The following is a 13,606-nucleotide window of genomic DNA, read 5'->3' as shown; positions in this document are numbered from 1 at the left end:
CTCAGTGGGGAGCCTGCTGGAGATTCTCTCTTTCCTCCCTCCACCCAGCCACTGTGTGTATGTGCACTCACTTCTCTCTCTCTCTCTCTCAAATAAATGAATAAATCTTTAAAATATATGTTATGAGAAGTTTCTGTGGTATATATAAGTAGAGATATGCTACAAAAGCCATTGGACATACAAATCTGGAGCTTATGAAATGAATCTTTCTTTACTTACATGTCCATAGTTTTATGGGAGAATCCAAATTTTTGCTGTGTCTTAAAAGGAACAATTTGATGATGATCCAAATTCACGTTAAGCCTTTCTATGGCAAAGATGTATTTCCTGACCCCACACTTGGTACAAACAAAGCAAAGCAAATTACCTTTGCCATTCCAACTGAACTGGCATTCAATTCTGAGATCCCTTGGTTAGTCTTATCTCCACGTTCCCATATCCCGAAGTCCTAGCATAAAATAACCAACATACCATTAGCAAGTCATTACTATTAAATGCTTACTAGACATACAACTCTTGAATAAAAGGCTCACATAGTAGCTAATTTGTCATACATACATGTACCCACAATGCTTATTAAGGAGATGCCAATGAGTTGGGTTGCCCCTGTAGCTCTTTCCCTAATAGCTTTAAATTCTGTTGTGACCTCTATGAAGTTGGAAGACTCCTCAACAGTTAATCAAGCCTAAGAACTATAACTCAGTCCATGTAGACAAGTGCTTCTCAAAATGTTTCATCAAGGCAGATACTCAGGTCTAGAAAATGGAGCCTAAACTGCACCCCAGTGTTTTATCTTAAATATATATTCTATTTTTACTCTCTATTGGCATTGACAATGTACCATGCACTAACCTATGCACTTTGTACTACTATCTTCCTTAATCCTTATAGACAATGAAACTGAGGTGCAAAGAGAGGTTAAGTGACTCACCCAAGGCCACACAGCTAATAAGTGACAGAGCTAGGATTAGAATCCAAGTACTCTCAGTCCGAAGTGTAAATTATTATTTTCCCCTTTGTGATTAATAACTATCTTGAGAATGATACTTGACAACCATGCAAATATCCTCTATCTCCTCAAACATCTGCCCACTAATTTAGCATCCATTGGTGAATTCTGTCTGTAACAGTCATGACAGTGGTGTCACAATGGTGATTTTTTAGTTCCTTCATTACCTCTTCAGTTGTTAACTGTGATTCTTCTTTAAGGAAGAGCTGTCCTTTTCCCCTAATTTATTTATTTACTTATTTATATCAGCATGAACTGATAGATCTTTAGATTCTTCTCTAGGTTATAATAAACTATTATTGTTATTTGTTTCATTGCTCAAGTTGTTCCAGCTTTAGCCATTGGGAGTTCTTGCAGGTTGGCCCTGCAACCCTTTTGACATACCCCATTCTTTTTGAACACTTCCTCACTTTCTGTCACTATAAGATAATGTAGTTTCACCTTGTAGTTTCCTCACCCCAGCCCTAGAATCAGCCTCTTCTACAAGGAATCCTGGTTTCTCTTATTACAGAACGAACAGTTATAATCCAAGACCTGTGCACCGGTGCTCGTTGTCACTATGGTGTTGCTTCTAGGCCTTCTCATTGAACAGAATTTGGAAATACCCATGTGATGTGTATACATGTATGTGTGCATACACACATAAACCTATATGTGTTTCTATATTTACCTTAAATTACCTTTTATATAAAAACTCTGAGTTAAAGGGAAGCTTCTGGAAGGTAAGCCATATGTATCCCATGGCTAGCCTCACTTGTCCCCAAACCCAGCTCTACCCTAATTTATGCAGAATGATTAGAGTATGAGAAGGCACATATAATTAATTCTCCTGCTGCAACCCCTGGCTGCAATGGAGAGGCCAGAGAAGCCTGACTTGTACCCTGGACCAGAGCAGGCCAATGGTACTGGAAGGTAAAGTGATCAGTCAATACATAATGTCTATTTGTATCAAATATGTCTGTGTTAAGCTTATTCTTCTGGCAAATATGGAGTGACAAGTCACGGATTTACCACACACATAAAACAGCTAAATAAACAACTAAACAAATTAAGCAAATAAATGACTAAAAAAACACTGGATTATTTATGACCCAGCCATTTTATTTTATTATTTTTTTGTAAATTTATTTTTATTGGTGTTCAATTTGCCAACATATAGAATAACACCCAGTGCTCATCCCATCAAGTGCCCCTCAGTGCCCGTCACCCAGTCACCCCCACCCCCCCGCCCACCTCCCCTTCCCCCATCCCTAGTTCGGTTCCCAGAGTTAGGAGTCTCTCATGTTCTGTCTCCCTTTCTGATATTTCCCACTCATTTTTGTGGTTTATGTATACAATGGAATTATTACTCAGCCATTAGAAACGACAAATACCCACCATTTGCTTCGATGTGGATGGAATTGGAGGGTATTATGCTGAGTGAAATAAGTCAATCGGAGAAGGACAAACATTATATGGTCTCATTCATTTGGGGAATATAAAAAATAGTGACAGGGAATAAAGGGGAAAGGACACAGCCATTTTAAATACAACAAACATTATGCAATGAAGAACAGTGATCCCTGAGAGAGGAGAGGTTAAATATAATATGATTTAACATAAACCTACCTCATATGGTAGTTGTGAGAAAAAGAAACATTTTTTTTTGTATAGTAAGCACTGAATCAATGTCTATAGATAATATCAAACACATGACTAAATTTTATTTCTAAGAAGCTAATTGACCCATTATACTCCCTAGTCATCTTGCTCCATAGACTATTAAAATAAGACCACAATTTAGCTCCAGATTTTCAAATACATAACATGAGATATTACAGAGTTTGACACTTTCCACACTTTACAGAGTGGAAGCATACAGCATCTTGACCCTTTTGCCTCTGTAACTCCCTTGGAGAGAAGGCAAACAGGATGATCAAGCTTAATAAATAAAGAGGCTGAAGGCAATTTCTATTAGAAGCCTTATAGATTGGTTTACTATGAGGGGTAGCATTAGGAGAAGGAATGGGTTGTCCAGTATTTTTATAAACATCATATGTTTAAGATCAATTCCAAAATGAGTACTTACAGCAGTTTTATATGCAGCTTCAATGTAAAACACAAGGTTCTGTATGAAATTGACTTCATCTAGGCTGTGGATAATATGAAGTCCTGAGTAAAAAGAGAATGAAGATACAGAGCTGGTCAATTATCACTATAGGCTTTATAGGCAGCCATAGTAACTAACTGATCCCATTATTCCCAAGTAATCCTATTCCTGCTTTTGAAACAATAAAGGCACTTTGATTCCTAAACCATAAAAGTGAAACCACAAATCAGACCTAGGCTAGCCTTCAACTACGTGAGATACCAGCATATTATAACATGGAAGAATTTTAACTATTATTTGTAGGTTTCCATAGAAAGCCTCATGGCAGCCCGGGTGGTTCAGCGGTTTAGCACCGTCTTCAGCCCAGGGCGTGATCTTGGAGACCAGGGATCGAGTCCCACATTCAGGCTCCCTGCATGGAGCCTGCTTCTCCCTCTGCCTGTATCTCTGCCTCTCTCTCTCTCTCTCAGAGATAATCAGAGATTCATCTGTCTCTCATCAATAAAAAAATAAAATCCTTAAAAAAAAGAAAGCCTCAGACTTCTAATTCTATAGGTAATTAATTTATAATGTACCTTAATGTATCTGGAAGAAGAAAGACAAATATTTCAAAAAAGAGTTGGAGGGAGTTTAAATACTAAGCAAGAAGTAGATAAAGATTATTATTTTAAGGAAAATTAAAACTATACATTTGTAATAAAAATGATAATTATTCTAAATATAAACTATGCAAAGATAGTTATAGCTTACAAATGGAATGTTTTGCATGAATTATCTATTTAATTTTTACATCAACCCTAAGAGGTGGGTACCTGTATTTTCTCCATGAGGCTTAGAGAGATTAAATATTTGCCTAAGATCATTTAACTAATAAATAATGAAGCAGGACTCAACTATCAACTTCTGTTTCACTTCAGAGACTGAGTTCCTAACCAAGACGTTATACTGCTTCCCAATATATACAGTATGATCCATTTTCTTTAAAAACTAACTCCCTGGGGATCCCTGGGTGGCTCCGCGGTTTAGCGCCACCTTCGGCTCAGGACGTGGTCCTGGAGTCCCGGGATCGAGTCCCACGTCGGCTCCCTGCATGGAGCCTCCTTCTCCCTCTGCCTGTCTCTCTCTGCCTCTCTTTCTGTGTCTCTCATGAATAAATAAATAAAATATTTTAAAAAAGAACTAACTCCTTTCAAGAAAAACAAAACAAAACTAACTCCCCTCCCTGTCCTGTCCTCCCAACCCCTCCCTGTCCTGTCCTCCCAACCCCTCCCTGTCCTGTCCTCCCAACCCCTCCCAACAGGCATATTGTGAAAGTCTTTCTCCCACCCAGAATTATATCATTCCCTTGCCAAACCTCTTCTCTGAAAGAAACCAGTCTCACCAGTTTCCTCTATCCTTTCAGAGAAATACTATGCATATATAAAAATCATCAAAGAGTAATATACTATATTGTATCTAACTTTTTCCCATATATATCTTAGAGACAATTTTAAAGATACCTGCCTTATTTTTTTTTTAATTTTTATTTATTTTATGATAGTCACAGAGGGAGAGAGAGACCTGCCTTATTTTTTTAATGGCTATATGGCATTCTACTAAATGGCTAATCATATAACCATTTTCCTACTGAAAACATTTAGGTTGTACCTAATGCTTCATCACTATAATCAATGCTGTAATGAATATATATACACCTTTGTGCACATGTACCAGTGTATCAAGTAAATTCTCTTTTTCTCAAGGTTTCCTCAGTAAATTCTTTTTTTCCCAAGGTAAATTATTAGAACTGCTGAGTCACAGATTTATGTGTATTATTTTTTCCCCAAATTGTATTATGAACATTTTCAAATAAACAGAAAAAAATGACAAAATCTTGCAGTGGACATCTGTATGTACATCATCTGGATCCAAGTATTAATGTTTTACCATACTTTTCTATCACTTATCTATCCATCAATCCATCTTTTTGATACATTTCAAAGTAAGTTGCAAGTATCAGTATACTTCTCCCTAAATACTTTACTATGTGTGTATTAAATGTTGATAATCATTACCAAGTTATTCTGCAAAGAAGTTCCACAGTTTACATACCAATCATACAATATATGGCCTTTCATTTTTGAGTTCTTTCACTTAGCATAATGTTTTCAAGGCTCATCCGTGTCGTAGAATGTTATCAGTGCTTCATCTTTTTATTACTAAAAAAATTCCATTGTGTGAATGCATCATATTTATCCAATTATCAGTTGATGGATATTTAGGCTGTTTCCACTTTTTGGCTATTATAAATAATACTGCTATGAACATTCGTGGATATACACAGCTTTTGAGTGATTATTGTTTCATTTCTTTTGGGCATATACCTAGGAGTGAAATTGCTAGACCGTATGGTAATTCTGCTTAATCTTCTGAGAACTGCCAGACTATTTTCCAAAGTGGCTGCACCATTTTACATTCCTACCAACAGTGTATGAGGATTCCATTTTCTCCATATCCTCAGGAACACTTGTTATTTTCTGTCTTTGTGATTATAGCCATCGGAGGGGGTGTGACATGGTATCTCATTATCGGGATCTGCATTGGTCCTAGTGACTAATAATGTTCAGGATTTTTTCATGTACTTATTGGCAATTTAAACATCTTCTTTGGAGAAATGTCAATACAGATTCCTTGACCATTTAAAATTAGGTCATACACAACTGATGAATTACTGAAAACTACATTGGATGTAGTACAATAACTAATGATGTACTACTATATTTTGGCAAATTGAATTTAAATTAAAAAAATAAAGAAATAAAATAAAATGAGGTTATCTTTCTTATTATTGAGTTGTGGAGTACTTTATATGTTATAGATTCAAATCCTTAATCGGATATGTGATTTGTCAATACTTTCTAACATATTCTGAGTAGTTTTTAACTTTCTTGAAGAGATCTTTTGAAGCAGAAATGTTATTAATTTGATAAATTCCAGCTTATGTTTTCTTTAGTTGCTTATGCTTTTGATGCCATATCTAATAGGGCCTTGTCTAATCCAAGGTCAGGAAGATTAACTCCTATATTTACCTTAAGTGCTTGTTATGAACTCAATTGTGTCACCCTGAAATCCATATGTTGAAGCCCTAATCCCCAGTGTGACTGTATTTGGAGATAAGGCTTTTAAAAGAAACAATTAAGTTTATTTATTTTTCATTTTCATTTTATTTTTAGTCTATCCATATTTTTTTTCTTTTTTTCAAGTTATTATTTAAATTCTAATTAGTTAACATACAGTGTAATATTAGTTTCAGGAGTAGAATTTAGTGATTCATCACTTACATATAAAACCTGTGCTCAACACAAGTGCCTCCCTTAATACCATTACCCATTTAGCCCATTCCCCCTACCCACATCCCCTTCAGCAACTTCTTGGTTCTCTGTAGTTAAGAGTCTTAGGTTAGCCTCTCTATATATTTTTCTCCTTTTTACTATGTTCATCTGTTTTGTTTCTTAAATACCACATATGACTGAAATCATATGGTATTTGTCCTCTAAACTGACTCATTTTGCTTGGCCTAATACACTCTAGCTCCATCCACATCATTGAAAATGGCAAGATTTCATTCTTTTTGATGGCTGAATAATATTGTTCTTGTGATGTCTTTGGTTTTGGTGTCAAATACTGGCCTCATAGAATGAGTTTGCAAGTGCTGCTTCCTCTTCTATTTTTGGAAGCATTTGTGCAGAATTGGTAACAATTCTTTAAATGTTCGGTAAAATTTATCAGTGAAGCTATCTGGGCCTAGGTTTTTCTTTGTGGGAAGTTTTATATTACTGATTCTATCTCTGTAATTATGATCAATCTGTTCAGATTTCCTTTGCTTCTTGAGTCAGATTCAGTAATTTGTGTCTTTCTAGAAATTTGTACACCTTATCAAAGTTGTCCAATTTGTTGGTAAACATTAAGTTCACAGTATTAATTCTTCATATTTCTACATGGGTCTCATCTGTTATTCTTGATTTTAGTAATTTGAGTCCTCTTTTTCTCCTGGTCAGACGAGGTTTGTTAGTTTTGTTGATCTCTCTAAAGAATCAACTTTGGTTTTGTTGATTATCTCTATCATTTGTTTCTCTACTTCATTAATTTCTTTTTAAAAATATTTTATTCATTTATTCATGAGAGACAGAGAGAGAGGGAGGCAGAGGCTGAGGGAGAGATAGAGGGAGAGGCAGGCTCCCCGTGGAACAGGGAGCCCTATGTGGGACTCGATCCCAGGACTCTGGGATCATGACCTGAGTCAAAGGCTTAACCGACTGAGCCATCAAAGAACCCTATTTCATTAATTTATGCTTTAAAATTTCATATTTCATTCTTTTTGTATGCTTTTGATTTAGTTTGCTCTTCCTTTTTTAGTGTGTTAAGATGGAAGATTAAATTACTTGATTTGAGGTCTTATTTTTTGTAATATAGGCACATACAGCTATACACTCCCCTCTAAGCTCTGTTTTTTTGTACTTCCCATAACTTTTGGTATGTTGTATATCCCTTTTGCTTCAGCTCAAAATCTTAATTTCCCTTGTGATTCTTCTTTGACCCATTGGTTATTTAGGAGTATGTTATTTATTTAAATGACAATATAAGGCACTATGTCAAGAGAAGTTACAAGGTAGTACTGGCAAGAGTCGGTTGTCTTGTGAATGCCACTGGGTGAGAATGATCAGAGATGTCTCCATGGAAGAGCTGACACTAGAGCAGAATTTTATGTAATGGGGAAAATCCAGGTAGGCAAAGGGCAAGGAAGAGGGCATCTTGGGTGGGACAGTGGTGGGACTGAGACTTATAGGCAAGAAGCAGAAGATGTGGTAGGTTCTAATAAGTACTATTTTCAGTTAGGAGTGAGATCTAATTTTAAAAAGGCATTTGGGGCCAGATTATGGAGGATCTTGATTGAAAAATCTAAGGAATCTGGAGTTTATCCTTAGACCAATAAGATGCTTTTGGATAAATTATTAATCTCGTTATATTTCAGTTTACTATAAAGTTAGGATAATAGTGTTCCTATTGCATAGGATTGTTGTGATAAGTAACTGAATTCATGTTTTAAAATTATTTTGTTCCTAGGGGATCCTATTGTAACTTTGCAGTGATGTTGCTTATTAAAAAGTAAACACTATCATGTTTTAAGAAGAAAAAATAACTCTAAATCACAACAATTACAAGCATACCAAATGTAAATTAGTTGAAAACAGTGTTTGAAACGTTACTGGATACTCATTCTTTAGGTTCATTGTGTTAGACACTGACTTGATTAAAAAGGAATTAATTTTGTAAGCTGTTATTAATTTATGGAAAAGAAAGGAAAATGAGAGGAGATTCTTAGGTGATTCCCATTGTTTCTGGAAAGACTTCTTGCCAGGTAACTGGGACTCTATCATCCTTTTCTAAAAGACTCTGCCTAATGATGCCATCTTATCCAGCTTATTGGCACTTTCTGAAACCAAACTGATTCAGTGCCAATGATGTTACACACACATCCATGTTCACAAACTTGTTGAATTCAGTGGACCTTGGCATATGTGGAACACAATCTACTCTCTTAAAGAATAAAACACTTAAAAATTTTTTTAGAGTGTGTTAATTTCCACATATTTGTGAGTTTCCCAAATTTCTTTCTGTTACTGATTTCAAATTTCATTCCATTTTGGTCATTGAATATACTTTGTGTGATTTGAATCCTTTTAAACTTTTCAAGGCTTGTTTTATGACCTAACATATAGCCCATCCTGGAAAGTGTTCTAAGTGTACTTGGGAAGAATATGCATTCTGTTGTTGGATGAAGAGTTCTATAGATGTGTTAGGTCTGGTTGGCTTAAGATTTCTTTTTCCTTGCTGATCTTCCTAGTTGTTCTATGCATTATTGAAAATGGGGTATTGAAGTGTTCAAAATATTGTTAAATTATCTATTTCTGCTTTCAATTCTGCCAGTTTTTCCTTCGTGTATTTTGGGGTTCTGTTGTTAAATGCATATATATTTATAATTGTTATACCTTCTTGATGGATTGATCCTTTTCTCAATCTAAAATGCTCCTCTTTAACTCTAGTAATAGTTTTTATTTTAAATTCTTATTTTTTCCCTGAGATTAGTTACTCTAGCTTTTTATAGCTGCTGTGGGCATAATATGTCTTTTTTTTTAATATATCTTTTTTTTAATATATCTTTTTAAATCCTTTTATCTGTATATATGTTAAAAACTCAACAAGACATTTTTTGTTACTTCATATGATTTGGTATTTCTTGACTTAGAAGAACACATATTTACTATTGCACAGTTTCAGTGGGTCAGGAATTCAGGCAGAGCTGAGATGGGTCTTGGGGCTCAAGTTATCTCCCATGCTGCAGCCAAGTTGTTAGGGGGCTTTGGGCATTTCAAGGCTCCAAGGCGGAAGGATATGCTTTCAAACTCACATGGTTGGTGCTAGAATTAAATTCCTCATTGTTATGGAGTGAGGGCCTCATTTCCTCTTGTCAATTGCCATCTAGACCTCTCCAATTTGGCAGCTTGCTTTATGAAAATGTGCAAGCTGAGAAAGTAATAGTTTGCTAGCAAAACAGGAGTAACAATCTTTTGTAAACTAGTCATGGAAGTGACATCACTTTTGAATTCCATTTTTTTAAGTTTTTACTTAAATTCCAGTTAGTTAACATACAGTGTACTGTTAACTTCAGGTATAGAATTTAGTGATTCAACACTTACATACAATGCCCAGTGCTCATCACAACAAATGCACTCCTTAATCCCCATTACCTATTTAACCCTTCAACCCATCAACCTCCCCTGTGGTAACCATTGGTATGTTCTTTATAGTTAACAGTCTGTTTCTTGGTTTGCCTCTCTCTCCCCCAGGCCCAAGATTGTTTTGTTTCTTAAATTCCACATGAGTGAAATCATATGGTATTTATCTTTCTTTGACTTATTTCACTTGGCATAATACACTCTAGCTCCATCCATGTCATTGAAAATAGGAAGATTTCATTCTTTTTTATGCCTGAGTAATATTCCATCATATATATCACATCTTCATCCATTCATCAGTCAATGGACATTTGCACACTTCCAATAATTTGGCTATTGTTGATAATGCTGCTATAAACATCAGGGTGCATGTATACCTTTGAATTAGTACTTTTGTATCCTTTGGGTATATACCTGGTATTGCAATTGCTAAATCACAGGGTAATTTTTTTTTTTAATTTTAGAAAACCTCCATACTGTTCTCCGGAGTGGCTGCACCAGTTTGCATTACTAACAACAGTGCAAGAGAGTTCCCTTTCTCCACATCTTTGCCAACACCTGTTGTTTCTTGTGTTATTGATTTTAGTCAATCTCACAAGTGCAAGTTGATGTCTCATTGCAGTTTTGATTTGTATTTCCCTGATGATAAATGATGTTTAGCATCTTTCATGTGTATGTTGGCCATCTGGATGTCTTCTCTGGAAAAAATGTCTATTCATTTCTTCTGCCCATTTCTTAACTGGGTTATTTGTTTTTAGGGTGTTGTGTTTTATAAATTCTTTATATACTTTGGATACTAACCTTTTATCAGATATGTCCTTTGCAAATACCTTCTCCCATTTTGCAGACTGCCTTTTAGTTTTGTAGATTGTTTCATTTGCTAATCAGAGAAGCTTTTTATCCTTTTTTTTAAAGATTTTATTTATTTATTCATGATAGTCACAGAGAGAGAGACAGAGAGGCAGAGACACAGGCAGAAGGAGAAGCAGGCTCCATGCACCGGGAGCCCGACATGGGATTCGATCCCGGGTCCCCAGGATCGCGCCCTGGGCCAAAGGCAGGCACCAAACCGCTGCGCCACCCAGGGATCCCGCTTTTTATCCTTTTTAAAAGATTTTATTTATTTATTCATGAGAGACACATATAGAGAGAGGGAGAAGCAGGCTCCATGCAGGAAGCCTGATGCAGGACTAGATCCTGGAACTCCAGGATCACACCCTGAGCCAAAGGCAGACACTCAACTGCTGAGCCACCCAGGAGTCCCTAGAAGCTTTTTAACTTGATGAAGTCTCAAAAGTTCATTTTTGCTCTTGCTTCCCTCGCCTCAGGAGACATATCTAATACAAAGTTGCTATGGCTGATGTCACAAAGATTACTACCTGTGTTATCTTCTAGGATTATTCTTTAATCCACTTGGAATTTATTTTTGTGCATGGTATATGGAAGTGGTCCAGTTTTCCCAACACCATTTGTTGAAGAAACTGCCTTTTTCCAGTGGATATTCTTTCCTTCACTATCAAAGATTAGTTGACGATATAGCTGTGTGTTCTTTTCTGGATTTTTTAATACCGTTCCACAATCTATGTGTCTATTTTTGTGCCAGTACCATACTGTTTTGATCACTACAACTTTGTAATGTAACTTGAAGTCTGGAATTGTGATGCCTCTAGCTTTGCTTATCTTTTTCAATGTTGCTCTGGCTATTTGGGGTCTTTGTGGTTCCTACACATTTTAGAATAATTTGTTCTAGCTCTGTGAAAAATGCTATTGATATTTTGATAGGGTTTGCATGAAATGTGTAGATTGCTTTGGGTAATACAGACATTTTAATAATAGTCTTCCAATCTATGAACATGGAATGTTTTTCCATTTCTTTGTGTCATCTTCAATTTCTTTCATCACTTTCTTATAGCTTTCAGAATACATGTCTTTTATCTCTTTGGTTAGGCTTATTCCTAGGTATCTTATGGTTTTTGGTGCAATTGTAAATGGAATTGATTCCTTGATTTCTCTTTTGTGATGCTTCATTATTGGTGTATAGAAATGCAACAGATTGCTGTATGCTGATTTTGTATCCTGTGACTTTACTGAATTCCTATATCTGTTCTAGAAATTTTTTGTTAGTCTTTTGAGTGCTCTTTTTTATAAGATTTATTTATTTATTCTACAGAAAGAAAGAGTTGGGGGAGGGGCAGAGGGAGAGAATCTGAAGCAGGCTTCCTGCTTAGTGGGGGCCCCGACATGGGGCTCAATCCCATGACCCATGAGATCATGACCTGAGCCAAAAGCACAAGTTAGACGCTTAACCAACTGAGCCATCTAGGCACCTCTAGGGTTTTCTATATACAGTATCATGTCACCTGAAAATAGTGAAAATTTTACTTCTTCCTTACCAATTTGGCTGCCTTTTCTTTTTGTTGTCTGATTGCCATGGCTAGGACTTCTAGTATGTATTAAATATCAGTGGTGAGAATAGACATTCTTGTCTTATTCCTGACCATAGAGGGAAAGCTCTCAGTTTTTCCCCATTGAGGATATTAGCTGTGTTATTTTCATATATGGCCTTTATGATGTTGAGATATGTTCCCTCTAACCCTACTAGTGGAGGATTTTTATCATGAATGGATATTGTACTTTGTCAAATGCTTTTTCTGCATCTATTCAAAGGATCATGTGGTTCTTTCTTTTATCACTGTGGTGTATCGTGTTGATTGATTTGAGAATTTTGAACCACCCTTGCTACTGAGGAATAAATCTCACTTGATGGTGGTGAATGATTCTTTTTAATGTATAGTTGGATTTGGTTTGCTAGTGTCTTGTTGAGAATTTTTGTATCTGTGTTCACCAGGGATATTGGCCTGTAGTTCTTTTTTTGTGTGTGGTGTCTTTATCTAGTTTTGGTATTAGGGTAATGCTGGCCTTCTAGAATGAATTTAGGAGTTTTCCTTCCTTTTCTGATTTTTTTTCTTTTGGAATAGTTTGAGAATAATAGGTAATAACTCTTCTTTAAATGTTTGGTAGAATTCACTGGTAATACCATCTGGCCCTGGACTTTTGTGTGTAGGGAGTTTTCGGATTATTGGTTCAATTTCTTTCCTGGTTATTGGTCTGTTCAAGTTTTCTATTTCTCCCTGTTTCAGTTTTGGTAGTTTATGTGTTTCTAGGGATTTATCCATTTCTTCCAGGTTGTCCAATTTGTTGGTATATAGTTTTTCATAATTTTCTCTTATAACTGTTTGTATTTCTGTGTTGTTGGTTGTTATTTCTCCTCTCTCATTTGTGATTTTATTTATTTGGGCCTTTTCTCTTTTCTTTTTAATAAGTCTGATTAGAGGCTTATCAATTTTATTAATATATTCAAAGAACCAGCTCCTGGTTTCATTGATCTGTCCTATTGTGTTTTTAAATATTCTATATAATTTATTTTTGTTCTAGTCTTTGTTATTTCCTTCCTTCTGCTGGTTTTAATTTTTGTTGTTCTTTTTTTAGCTCCTTTAGGTAAAGTTGTTTGAAATTTTTCTTGCTTCTTAAGGTAGGCCTGTATTATTATATACTTCTCTCTTAGGACTGCCTCTGCTGCATCCCAGCAGTTTTAAACCATTGTGTTTTCCTTTTCATTTATTTCCATGTATTGAAAAAAATTTCTTCTTCCATTTCCTGGTTGACCCATTCATTGTTTAGTAGCATATTGCTTAACCTCTATGTATTTGTGATCTTTCCAAATTTTTATTT

General features: G+C 35.7%; 1 protein-coding gene across 10 annotated transcripts in view; it reads right to left on the bottom strand.

The window, feature by feature from the left end:
• Positions 1 to 13,606, bottom strand: part of PHKA1 (phosphorylase kinase regulatory subunit alpha 1) — a 179,971-nt gene that overhangs the window by 147,200 nt on the left and 19,165 nt on the right. For 9 of the 10 annotated variants that reach the window (XR_013374805.1, XR_013374806.1, XR_013374803.1 and 6 more), the window contains exons 5-6: positions 3,078 to 3,160; positions 368 to 448 (exon numbers count right to left, since the gene is read on the bottom strand). Coding sequence is in view for 7 of the 10 variants with exons in the window: in XM_077888633.1 (XP_077744759.1) it covers positions 368 to 448; positions 3,078 to 3,160 (164 nt within the window). In the remaining 3 variants the exon portion in view is untranslated. The remainder of the gene's footprint in view (positions 1 to 367; positions 449 to 3,077; positions 3,161 to 13,606) is intronic. The other variant, XM_077888630.1, reaches the window with a different exon arrangement.

This window comes from Canis aureus, chromosome X, assembly GCF_053574225.1.
Source record: "Canis aureus isolate CA01 chromosome X, VMU_Caureus_v.1.0, whole genome shotgun sequence".
Classification (NCBI taxonomy): domain Eukaryota; kingdom Metazoa; phylum Chordata; class Mammalia; order Carnivora; family Canidae; genus Canis; species Canis aureus.
The sequence above is the reverse complement of the archived record's forward strand: the minus strand, read 5'-3'. Positions and strand labels throughout refer to the sequence as shown.